The 13,153-nt window shown below is 44.7% G+C and overlaps 1 protein-coding gene across 1 annotated transcript in view; it reads right to left on the reverse strand.

Annotated features, from left to right (window-relative positions):
- The window catches only part of POU2F3 (POU class 2 homeobox 3), an 84,158-nt gene that overhangs the window by 46,303 nt on the left and 24,702 nt on the right, over positions 1-13,153 (reverse strand). Inside the window, exon 3 of the mRNA XM_065944715.1 lies at positions 7,088-7,122. Within this exon, the coding sequence (XP_065800787.1) occupies positions 7,088-7,122 (35 nt within the window). The remainder of the gene's footprint in view (positions 1-7,087; positions 7,123-13,153) is intronic.

A 13,153-nucleotide genomic window follows, 5' to 3' on the forward strand; every position in this document is an offset into this window, starting at 1 on the left:
GCCTTTGAAAGTCCATTATGGCAACACATCAAAACCACATCCCCCAACCAGTTAATTGAAAATAAGTTCTGGCTTATTGTTCAAATGCAATCCTTTTAAATAAATTGTACCTTTTTAAAGGATATCACCTAAAAGTAATACTGTATTGTTGTCCTTCTTCCCTTGTTTGACAAAGAAATAAGAGATATGTTTTGATGTTCACTATATATATTTTGTCCATCTAAGCTCTCTGATAGAATTAACTACTCTCTTTGTCATTACTCTGTCTTTATAATTTTGTTATTAAATGATTTTTATAGCAATGTTTCCTAGTGTAAAAGTTTCACTTTCTTTTTGGCAATAAAAGCACACGGAGTTAAAAACAAACAATCAATCGTGTCTCCCTTGCGGATCTATCTGTCTGACTCCTGCATCTGTGTTTTTCAATTGCTTTGGTACCTGGGCGGGGGGAAAAGAGGGATGTCATAGGTCAACATGCTAAAACCCAACCTTACTGCTTCTGGTTGAGCAAAATGTAGTTGGCTGGCTCCTCAATCTCTTCTCTTAGTCTGCCCATCCACCATCAACAATCCTGCCTCCACCTGGAAGTACAGGACCGGAAGCTGGATTCTGCCACAGATTAAACAAACCTCAGAGGATCAAGACTTTCACGATCCTTAATTCTCATCCTCCGAGGTCTTCCACAAGGAGGTGTCAGAGTCTCCCTCCAGCTTATTGGGCCCGCTATCCCTAGCTCTGTGCGCCCTTCCTGAGACTCCCTGAATCAGCCCCACTGGCATTAGTATAACGCAGGGGCCCCCCTTGCTCCCTCCCCTCCCCCTGCCTCCCCTCCACCCCCCCACCCCCGCATCCTCCACTATGTTTTTTTCCCAACAGCTGGGAGCTCTTGTGGGCAGGGACCTCGTTCTACCCCTCTCTGACTCCTCCTCACTACTCAGCTGGTGACAGGTTTGTGGGACTAAATGGTCAAACGTAGTCAATTAATTCCCTCCCTCACCCTCTGGTGCTCAGCTTCAGTGGGACTGGCCCTCCTTGGGGCTGCTCCCTGGGTGCCTGGGAGAAGACTCACTATGTCTTCACTGCAGACCTTCACTCCCCAGCTTGAGAGTCTGGTCCTGCCTCTATCATGGACCTCCCCACAGAAGCCTCTCCACCACTCAGAATCTTCAGAGACATTTCCTTAGGCTGAATTTTGTTGATGTTAGAGAAAGCGTCCCATGGAACTGATTAAACACTACAATTGACACATGCCGGGAGCAGTCAGAGCCCGTGGTAGCTCACAGTCAAAAAAACAGTGAAGGAAAACTCCATTTGATTCAAAACCAAATGCTCTATGGGAGCGCAGTGGGGCCCCCACTCTGGACTGGCTGGCACGGGGGTCCTGAGGGAGGCACCAGAGACTGAATGTTGTAGGAGCAGGTGAGTTGAGAAAACTGCCAGACCTGGGGCTGAGACAGAACCCCAGGTCGCTGACTCTCAGCTTTGGGGGCAGGATGCTCAGAGACAAAGACACTTGCCAACCTGCTTCGGACTCTCTTCTGGCTTCAGAGAGCTTTTGTGAAGTCTTCTAGCCAGACAGCATTCCACAGCACAGGTGGACACGCCGTGCTGATAGTTCTGATGGACACCCATGGCCCTGGAATGATGAGGGGCCCAGAAGCCATCAGCAGAGAGCAGCGCCAGGCTGCCCAGGCGTGCTGTGTCACTGCGGGCTCTCTAAGCCCTGTGAGTCAATAATACTTCCTAATGTTCTTCTGAAGTTAGCTGCTGGTCCAAAGAGCAGGAAGTGGAAGTGGAGAAACTCCGTGACTGGAAGGCTGTCCCAAAAGCTCCTGAACTCACCGATGGGGCACTTAGCCCTCCCTCCCTCCTTCCTCTTCTAGGCTAAATCCTCCATCCATGTTCTCACTTTTCTGTCTCCTCTACTGCATCTCCTATCTCTCCCCAGGCCCGCAGCCCACCAAAGTCTCCCTCATCCCCCCAGACCTTCTCTTCACACTGTCTCCATCTTTGGCCAACATCTCCATTTCTTCATCATCCCACTCCTTGGAAGGGAATTCTGTAGTCCTCATCTCCATCATTTCCTAACCCCTCCTCCCGCCCCCCTCCCCCCGCACCCTATAGCAACCTGGCATCTGTTCTCATCACGATGCCATGATGAGACCAGCACTGTTCACCTCACTGCCAGACCATGGCCACTGCTCCGTTGGGGCTCTGCAACATCTCTGTGCACTCTGACACTATCTGTTGACCCCACTTTCATGAAAATCTCTCCTTTGTGGGTGTGGTTCTCCATCCGTCCCTTTCACCAGTCCTTCTTAGTCTCATCTATGGGTACCTGTTCATCAGCCTGTCCCTGACATGTTCCCCCTCTCCAGATCTTCTCTGCATTCTTATCCCAGTCTTCACCCCCTCCCAAGGTGACCTCACTCCTACCCATCACTAGGATTAACACGGTTCAATGGTGACTCCTCAGTATGCATCCTGACCTGTCTGCTGGCTCTAGATCTGAGTTTCTCATCATGTGTTGAGCACCTATAGACCATTATCTGCCCTTCTTCCTCTTCCTATCATCTGGACAAACTGGGTGGACCTCCCGTCTTCTTGATCTCTGATCGCAGCCCCATTAATGTTCAGCACCAAGCCAGAAACAGAAGAATTGTGCCAGACCTTTCCCCTTCCTTCGCTGCCCAATTCCAATTTGTTGCCAAAATCCTCCTGATTGTATATCAGAAACATCTCCCAAATTGGAATCTCTTCATGCTTACTGACACAGGAATAGCAATTGCAAATACCTATATAGTATATATATATATATTTTAGACATTGTCAAAGAGGTACACTCACATACACACACTCACAACAGTCCTGTGAGATAGGTACCAGTATTCTCCCCAGAGAAATACAGAAGTTGAAGAACTTGTACAAGGTCACAGTGCCACGCAGTGCAAAGCCCAGGATTCAAATGCAGGCCATCTGGCTCTATGTCTGTGTGCTTAATCCCTCTCCTTGGCATTGCCCACTTCCTCCTACCTCAACAGCATCCCATTGGCCTCTCTCACATCAGTCCATTCATCTTTCCTCCCTCCTTACCCATCAGTCAGTTCAGTTCAGTTCAGTCCCTCAGTCGTGTCCGACTCTTTGCGACCCCATGAATCGCAGCACGCCAGGCCTCCCTGTCCATCACCAACTCCCAGAGCTTACTCAAACTCATGTCCATCAAGTTGGTGATGCCATCCAACCATCTCATCCTCTGTCGTCCCCTTCTCCTCCTGCCTCCAATCCCTCCCAGCAGCAGGGTCTTTTCCAATGAGTTAACTCTTTGCATGAGGTGGCCAAAGTACTGGAGTTTCAGCTTCAGCATCAGTCCTTCCAATGAACACCCAGGACCAATCTCCTTTAGGATGGACTGGTTGGATCTCCTTGAAGTCCAAGGGACTCTCAAGAGTCCTCTCCAACAGCACAGTTCAAAAGCATCAATTCTTTGGCGCTCAGCTTTCCTCACAGTCCAACTCTCACATCCATACATGACTACTGGAAAAACCATAGCCTTGACTAGACAGACCTTTGTTGGCAAAGTAATGTCTCTGCTTTTTAATATGCTGTCTAGGTTGGTCATAACTTTCCTTCCAAGGAGTAAGCGTCTTTTAATTTCATGGCTGCAGTCACCATCTGCAGTGATTTTTGGAGCCCCCCACAATAAAGTCTGACACTGTTTCCACTGTTTCCCCATCTATTTCCCATGAAGTGATGGGACCAGATGCCATGATCTTAGTTTTCTGAATGTTGAGCTTTAAGCCAACTTTTTCACTCTCCTCTTTCACTTTCATCAAGAGGCTTTTTAGTTCCTCTTCACTTTCTGCCATAAGGGTGGTGTCATCTACATGTCTGAGGTTATTGATATTTCTCCCATACCCTTCTAATACTCTTCCAATAAGTGAAACTAGTTTTGTTTGAAAAAGTCCAGTGGCTCCCTACTGTCCACAGGATAGATCCAGACTTCTTTGCTGGGCATTCAAAGTTCTACACAATCTATTCAGCCTCATCTTCCACCATCACATCCCATGTTGACCTTCACATAGTTTCCTTTTACGTTGTGAGATGTTACTTTCACAGCAACAAGAATAGTCTTGTTGCTCCTCTCTGCCAGTCAAATCCCTTACTTTTCCCTTGTCACCCGCTTTGGACACCATCTCTATGGTGACATCCTTGTGCAATGTCTCAGAGCTCAGAGCTCTTCTGTCTTAACAGAATTCACTACAGAGTCCATTGGCAATTTATCATCTTACAAATGACACCCTCTATCTAGCCCTTAGGAATGATTAAGGATTCAAAGAATGAATGGTTAGCCCCAGATCCAGCCTGCTGGGTCCTTCTGTCTCTGCCCCTTAAATTTCAAAAAGATTCTTTTCTCTGGATCACACGAAATCATAAAGACTGGAAAGATTTCATGTGACATTTTCTCCTCACTCTCTATAGCTTGAGATAAAGAAATGGACACTCTCTTCCCTGTTTCTCTTCAAAGAAAAACATGAAAGGAATGTGGAAGCATAACCAAACAGAAGATGGCATGAGAAAATTGATGGGACCGTAACATACAGACTGCAGGGGCTTTGGTGACCATGTCATGCAAACGTCTTTCTTTTACTCATGAGGACACTGAGGCCCAGAAAGGAGAAGAGGATTGTGTACAGTGACAACAGCACTGGCCCTCAGGACCTCGGACTCCCTGTCCAGGGATCTGGCCTTGTCCTGTTGCCTCCCGGCTCTGAGTGAATCTTTCCAAGGGACTGAGGGGTGGCCCTGCTTCTGGGTCAGCTCGCTATTATCTCCCAAACAGGCTCTGGCTGCTTTCCTGGGATCAGGAAGTTAACAGGCTCAGCACGAAACTTCCTGATGAGCAAACATCCCTTGTTCATGCAACCTCAAGATGGCAGGCAATGTACCCAGAGCCTGGCTGCAATCTCCCATGGCACCAACTGGCTTGGGGTCTTCCAACCGGAGCTTCACCAAAGGCAGCGGCTTAGCCTTTGCTTTCCTGCGTCTGTCAACCCTTCTTGGTATCAGACACAAAGACGACGCCTACACAACACTCTTCCCCTCCCTGCTCCCTCCACCTCCCACTTCCTCCAGGTTAGTCACGGTGAGGTCACGCTCAGCCGCTGGCTCCCAGGCCTCTCCCTAAGGACGGTGTGCATTTTCAGGGAGAGGGGACTCGAAGGACGGCGGAGGAGGGTGCTGCAAGGCATCATGGGAAAAATGAGTTTGGGAGTCAAAGAGATGTGGGTTTGAGCCCTGGCTCTGCCAGTTAACCAATGTGCCTGACCTTTGGCAAATTACTTAATCTCTCAAACCCTTCCCCAAATCAGGTGGGTTTGCCTGGGAAGCGATTTTCTTACCTGTGTGAGAATAGTGAGGATCAAATGAGATAAAGTGCCAGAAGCACCTTGCCCACAGCCTGAGAATCTGCAAATGTTGGCTTCCCTTGTCATGAAGCTCGAGGGTATCACTGTCAATTTAGGGACCTGAGAAATTCTAGTGCCCCCCTGCAGCTCCACAGGTGAGCTGGTGTGAATGTGAGGGTGTGGGTGCTGGTATCTGATGGCATCTGAAAGGCAGAATGAGAGGGAGCCAGGTGGATTCTTAGGGAGGGCGTGGATGTGTGTGTTTGTGCACAGAGGCGAGCGCCAGTCTAAGTGTGTAAAGGAGTGTGACCAGCAGAGCCTCTCTTACTCCAAAATTCCCACCCCTTTAAAGAAAAGGTCTCTTGTGGGACTTCTCTGGTGGTCCAGTGATTAAGAATCCATGTTGCAATGCAGGGGATGTGGGTTCGATCCCTGGTCGGGGAACTAAGATCCCACATAGAGCAACTAACCCTCATGCTACAACTACTGAGCCCACACGTTCTAGAGCCTGTGTAACACAAATAGAGAAACCTGTGCACTGAAAGAAAAAAAAAAGGAAAAAATCTCTTGTGTCTGTGCTTCTCAGTAATGAGAAATGCAAAAACCCTTCCCAGGGAAGGGTGGGATTGCCCTCCTCTCTGCCCTGATGAGGCTCATCCAAAAGAAGCAAACTCCAGTGAGGTCTGCCCCTGACAGAAACCAGGAAACCTTCTCCCAACTGGTGAGGAAACCTTATTCCTAAAGAAGTTCAAAGGATCAGGGGCCTCTCGGTAGGCTGCTGGGCCCAGAGGGGCTGCCCCCAGCCTTGTCCTAAACGCAAGGTTTTCCCCAGCTTCAAAAAGATCACACAGGCAGCCAAACCCACTGGGCCTGTGGAGCAGGCCACCTCCAGGCTGGGCTGGTGCCACCATGTCTTGGTATGGATGGGCTACTCCCTGCACACCTCTTCCAAGGGACTGTGAGAGGTGTACCCTGGGCCGGGATGCTCAGAAAGAACAGGAAACAGGCCACACCCCAACCCACAGAGGGCTCCTTCGGGGTCAGAGAATCCTCAGGCATATCCTCCATCCTCCTGCCCTGGAAGCACACCTGGGCAAAGTATCCCTTAGATGAGAAACTGTCTCATCTTTTTTTAATTTTAATAAATACTTATTTATTTGACTGAGCCGGACTTAGCCGGGGCACACGGGATCTTAGTTGAAGATCTTTAGTTGAAGCATGTGAGATCTTGTTCCCTGACCAGGGATGGAACCTGGGACTTCTGCATTGGGTACTCAGAGTCCTAGGCACTGTATCTTAGGAACCAGGGAAGTCCTTGTCTTATTTTTAAAGATGTTGAGAGAGATGGTTATTCTACAGCCTCCTTCCCTGGGTAGCTCTTCCAGTGTTTGATAAAACTCATTGGTTGCAAGTCCTTCCTCGCAGTTTACCTAGATGTGTCTTTAACTGAAGCCTACCCTTCTGTCTGCTTCCCAGGTGGCTTAGTGGTAAAGAATTCGCCTGCCAATTCAGGAGATGGGGGTTGCAAAAGCTCTTGAAATACCCCTACCAATCCTGAGAGCGATGAGTCTATGAATAAACACCCTTGAAATTCCCTTAATCTTCTTTGTGTCCCCACACTTGACATAGTATGAATGACCCCTAAAATTTATAGAATAAATTTTTCTTCTGAATGTCCTTACCTGCCTGTTGAAATCTAAGCCATTTCGATCATTTCCTGAAAAAGATAAAAAAAAAAAAAAAAAGAAGAAAATATTAATAGCTAGCAGGATTGGAAGAGACTGAAAGTTAAAGGGAAATAGGATATCAGGATGGGCTTCTCTTTATTTTGAAAATGTACACTTGGCCTGCCCTGTGGCCAGACTCTTTCTGTTTATTCTATTTCCTGGGACAGTCTTTGAAAATTTTTCTTCAAGAAGGTGAGTAACTCCCAAAGACAGACTGACTTGTCCAAGGTCATCTAGAATCTAACTGGGATTAGAATTTGCCATATCAGAGTGCTTCTGCCAGATGTCCTCAGACAGAAGTTCTGACACAGGCTTTCTGAAAAAGCAAGGGATGATCAGCCGTGGATCCTAAAGGAACTGCCCGAAGATAAGAAGTCCCTCCACTATCTCAGCCCTCCAGGGTTGATGGCATCTAAATCATGTCAGGTAGATTACTGTCACCCCTGTTTCTACCACCTGCTCCCCCAACTTTCATTCTTTGTTTTATTCACCTTTTTCCCTTTATAGTAAATGTTGGGTTGAAAAATTAAATGTGTGCTTAATAGAAAAAGCTTGTTGATATAGAAAAAGCAGAAAAAATCAATTTGCAAAGAGCTACAATGAATATTTTTGTATGTTTCATGATCTTTTTTATGCTTGCTTTTCCTAATTGATATGTAACACCCTGTACGGATTTTTACTCTGCTTTTCCTAGTGAGTATCATAAATCTTTCTCCTACACCATTAAGGAACATCTTTCTCCTATGCTTGCAAAGATCATTTTTAATGGCTACATAATATTCCATTTATGGACATAACAAAATTTGCTTAAACATATACCTATTGGGAGGGGGGATCGGGATGGGGAATACATGTAAATCCATGGCTGATTCATGTCAATGTATGACAAAAACCACTACAATATTGTAAAGTAATTAGCCTCCAACTAATAAAAATAAATGGGAAAAAAAAACATATACCTATTATTAGAGAAATGCTTCCATTCTTTGCTAAAATTAAGTTTCCTGTTTATATACCTCCTCGGGGCAGGAGCTGCCAAACAATCTTCCTTTGTGCCCCATGGATAACTGGCTCTATAATGTCAAGAAAATGATATTAAATGCCACACACCCAGAGCCTAGCACTGGGCTTAGTACATAACAGAAGTTCAAATTATATTGGTTGGGATTTCCCTGGTCATCCAGTGGTTAAGAATCTGCCTTACCAAGCAGGCAATGTGGGTTCAATCTCTGGTCGGGGATCCCACATGCATGGGATAACTAAGCCTGAGGCACAATAAAGATCCTACATACAGCCAATAATAAATAAATAAAATTAAAAAAATATTTTTAATATTATATTGGTTGAATAAATGAATAAATGAACATGTGAATGAATTCAGACCTTTCAATCAGAAAATTCTGCTTTCTCTCTACATAAAGTGAATTGAGTACAATTGTTCCTCAACAACAGATTTGTCACAAATGCAAAGTGTTCACATCTGGCTTCGGTTTGGTCAGCCCTTAATAAAATGGCAGAATGCAACTTAAATAAGAAAAGAAATTCTCCAGAAAGTAAGAAAGATAATCATTTTGGCATTGGGATGACAAAACTTAGTAGAGGAAAAAAGAAAACCTAAACACAATGACATTATGTAATAATGTATATTCATGTTTATCACATTCTGGTAATCCTCCACATATTTGAAACTTTGTCATTATTATTATATTTGTCATGGTGATCTGTGATCAACAATTCAACAATCTTTGATGTTACTATTATACTATGACTCGCTGAAGGCTCAGATGATGGTTATCACTTTGCACCAACAAAGTTATTTTTAATTAAAAAAAAAATTCTGCTTTCCATTGGTTCCTCAATAGCTTTGGAATGAAGTCCAAATTTCTTAGTAACAAATAATTCCCCATATGATCTGGTTTCTGCCTACCTTCTCTGCTCTGTCTTCCGCCTCTCATGATCTCACCTTCCTCCCTCCCAGGTACCCTGTGCTCCAGTCACATGGAAAGAGCCACACGTCCAAACACGCCACACCTCTCCCATTTCCATGCCTCTGTGCACTGCTCCCTTTTACAAAGTTGGTCCCCCTCCCCTCTCTACCAGCCCTATGGCACATGTCACGGAACTCCTTTTCTTGTCTGCATGCTTGTCTCCCTCTGGTCTGTGAATTCCTTGAAAACCAGAATGATGACACCACTTTAGTCCTCAAAGACCACTGTAGTTCCTAACACTGGTCAGAGGCTCAGGAAGCACCAGATAGATGAATGAATGGGGTCCAGGAGAATCCTTTGGAGCTTTAACTGAAGCCCCCTACCCTCTGCTCTGCTCTAAATGATAGATAAGCTTGGCCCTTGCCTGTATGATTCGTTGTGAGGCGTCTTCAAGAGCAGCTGGGCTGGCAAGATGACAGCAGACATTAAGGGCTATGGGATTCCGAGAAAGAGGAAATAGGTGAGACAGGAAGACATCTTTGATTAGCAGTCTGATTTTGAGATTAAATAAGCTAATCTGAGAGGGGGGCTAAAATGGGAAGGGCCCAAGGACTGAAAATAGTGTGTGTGCAGAGGCTAGACTTAAAGATAAAATTGCTTTTGTATTTAAAAAAAAATTCTTTCATGACATTGTAAATGTAGCCTTGTAAGGGGGTAATTTTAAAATATGATCAAAGAACAAATTCATTCATTCCACAAAATACACTCTATATACCAAGCACTGTTCCAGGCACTTGAAATATCATGCTGGAAAACCAGATGAAGTCCCTGGCCACACAGAGCTTCTTTTCTAGTTGAAGAGACGTAAAAGGAATAAGAAAACAAACACACAATTTCATTTAGAGAGAATTACTACGGAAAGCAATAGTAATGGTCAGGAGAAGAGTGTGCCAGAGGCTGTTCATAACCAGGGTGGTCTGGGGAGATCATTCTAGACAGAGCGATTGAGGCCTGTGTGAGGCAAGAACAGGCTTGCCTGTTGAGGAACAATGATGAGACCAGTAGGGCTGGAGGGAAGGGGATGGGTGTGGCCCAGGGCAAGATGACGTGGCTCTGGAAGGCAGGTCACGCCGAAGACTGGCTTTCATGCCAAGGACGCTGGGAAGTGATCAGAGGGTTTTGAGCAGAGGAGGGACATGAATTGACTTTAGTGCTTAAACCCACAGTGATCAGGGACTCCCCTGGTGGTCCAGTGGTTAAGACTCCGTGCTCCAAATGCGGTGGGCACAGGTTCGATCCCTGGTTGAGGAAGATCCTGTATGTCATGTGGCATGACCAAAAATAAATAAACCTGTGGTAATTAGCTGCAGGGATAAGCAAGGGGGAAGGGAGACCATGCAGTGGGTCAGGTGAGAGAGGGCCGTGCAGAGGACAGGGAGGCAGCCGGGCAGGTGGTTAGAAGGACTTGGATTTTGAATTGATACCTGACACGACTAGATATTTGAAAAATGTATTTACTTTTGGCTGCGCTGGGTTGCTGCTGTGCGCAGGCTCTCTCTAGCTGCGGCGAGCGGGGGCTATTCTAGTGGTGATGTGTGGGCTTTTCACTGCGGGAGCTTCTCTCCTGGCGCATAGGCGCTCGTTGTGGCACGTGGGCTCAGGAGTTGTGGCCCCTGGGCTTGGTTGCTCTGGGGCAGATTCTAAACCATTGGGTCACCAGGAAAGTCCTACCACATATTTTAGAGTATTTTGTGTGTGTGTCTGTTTTCCTCATGAAATTGTAAGCTCCTCTCCTGTGAGAGGCCAGGGTTATTTCTTCTTATTCATTTTTGTACTCTGAGAGCCTTTAACAGCATTTAACACATAGTAGGAGCTGAATGCAGAGAAGGCAATGGCAACCCACTCCAGTACTCTTGCCTGGAAAATCCCATGGGCAGAGGAGCCTGGTGGGCTGCCATCTATGGGGTCACACAGAGTTGGACACGACTGAAGCGACTTAGCGGCAGCAGCAGCAGGAGCTGAATGAATGCATATTTAACTGATCCAAATAACTAAGAAACTGCTACTGAAATGGATCTTCTATCCAAATCTAAGAAATCACAGGTCCCTCGATCTGCAGAAATCTGAACACATTCTATTATATAAGCTCTGGCTTTGGGAGATGGCAGTCACTTTTAGGGAAAAACAAAGCAGGACAGCCAGCCAGAAGGACCAGAGCATTATTTTTAGAGTTGGAAGGATACTGAAGTCCAGCCTCAGAGGGAAGCACCTTGTGGTGATCACACAGCCTCAGAGACTCTGATTTTCGGACTAAAGCTTGGATCTCTCAACTCCTACACTCACACAGTTTTCCCAATAAACTCACTGTGCCCAGAGTCCAACACAGACAAAACCAAGTATTAGGCTATAATCAGTAGTTTAGGCAAATAAGCAGGACAGATGCTGATGAAATTTGGAGGTGATTTAAAGCAGGAAGCAAAATCAATTCAGAAAGATGGATGATGTAATCAGGATTAGAAAATATTTTGGTTGATTCTAATAGGAGGCAAAAACCAAACCAGATAATATGTAACGGGAATAAATCTAAGCCTTATATTTAGATATTAAAAAAGGCAACTGTATACATAAAAGATAGAAGAGGCTGAATTAAGAAATGATTAAGGTAGTGAGTGTTATGTTTAAATTTAATATTATATGTTTTTCTGCCTTTAAGCCTATCTACATATGATCCAGTAATCTAACTCTGGGTATATATCCACAGGAAATGAAAACAGGATATCAAAGAGATAGCTTCACTCCCCTGTTCACTGCAGGGTTATTCACTGTAGTCAAGTTAAGGAAACAATTTCAGTTATAGCCCATCAGTGGATGAATGAGTAAAGAAAGTGCCATACATATATATATATATGTGGCATGGTGGAATATTATTCAGCCCCAAGAAAGAAGTAAATGCTGCCATTTGAAGCTACATGAACTGACCTTGAGAACATTATGCTAAGTGAAATCAGTCAGATGGAGAAAGTCAAGTACATACTGCAAGTTATCACTTATATTTGGAATTTAAAAAAAAATCAAATTCAAACTAAAAAAAAAAAGAGAGTGGAAAGTGGGTTACCAGACACTGGAGGGGTGGGGGAAATTGGGAAAAGTTGCTAGAAGGGTAAAAACTTTCAGCTATTGGAAGAATCAAGTCTGAGGATCTAATGTGTAACATGGTGTTGTTGTTATTTAGTCGCTCAGTTGTGTCTGACTCTTTGTGACCCCTTGGACTGTAGCCCACCAGGACCCTCTGACCATGGGATCTCCCATGCAAGAAAACTGGAGAGGGTTGCCATTTCCTCCTCCAGGGGATCTTCCTGACCCAGGGGTCGAATCCGTGTCTCTTGCATTTGCAGGCAGGTTCTTTACTGTTGAGCCACCAGGAAGTCTATAACATGGTAACTATGGTTGATAACACTGTACTGAACAATTAAAATTTGCTAAGAGAGGAGAATGTAAATGTTCTGTCTCATACATAAAAGGGTAAATATAGAGGTGATGGATGTGCTAATTAACTAGACTGTGGGAATTCTTTCACTATGTATACATGTACTAAATCACATGATATACACTGTAAACATCTTACAATTTTATTTAACAGTAACACTTCAATAAAGCTTTGACAAAAGACTCTGGGTTACAATGTGAAACCTCAAAGAGTTTTTTCAACAAAACCAATAATCAATCTCAAACTAAAACTATAGAAATAATCACAGTGGATAACTATAGTGATTAAAAACTCAAGCGTGCATAATTAAAGATAATTGACCATCAAAATATCTATACTTTATATTTCACATTTTCAAAGAGGCTCAGTCTCCTAAAGAAATATAACACTGGATTGGCCAAAAAGTTCATTACAGGGAAAAACCCAAATGAACTATTTTGGCCAACCCAAAAGGAGTCAGATACAACTGAGAGACTTTCACTTCACTTCACTTCAATATATCTCTCCCATCCCACCAAAAACAAAGAAAATGATTCCCATTTCTGTTTATTGGCAGACATGATTGGAAATAAACAAACTGCAGTTCCTTGTGGGGAGGGGAAGAGA

The sequence above is a fragment of the Muntiacus reevesi genome, chromosome 9 (assembly GCF_963930625.1).
Source record: "Muntiacus reevesi chromosome 9, mMunRee1.1, whole genome shotgun sequence".
In the NCBI taxonomy this organism is placed as follows: domain Eukaryota; kingdom Metazoa; phylum Chordata; class Mammalia; order Artiodactyla; family Cervidae; genus Muntiacus; species Muntiacus reevesi.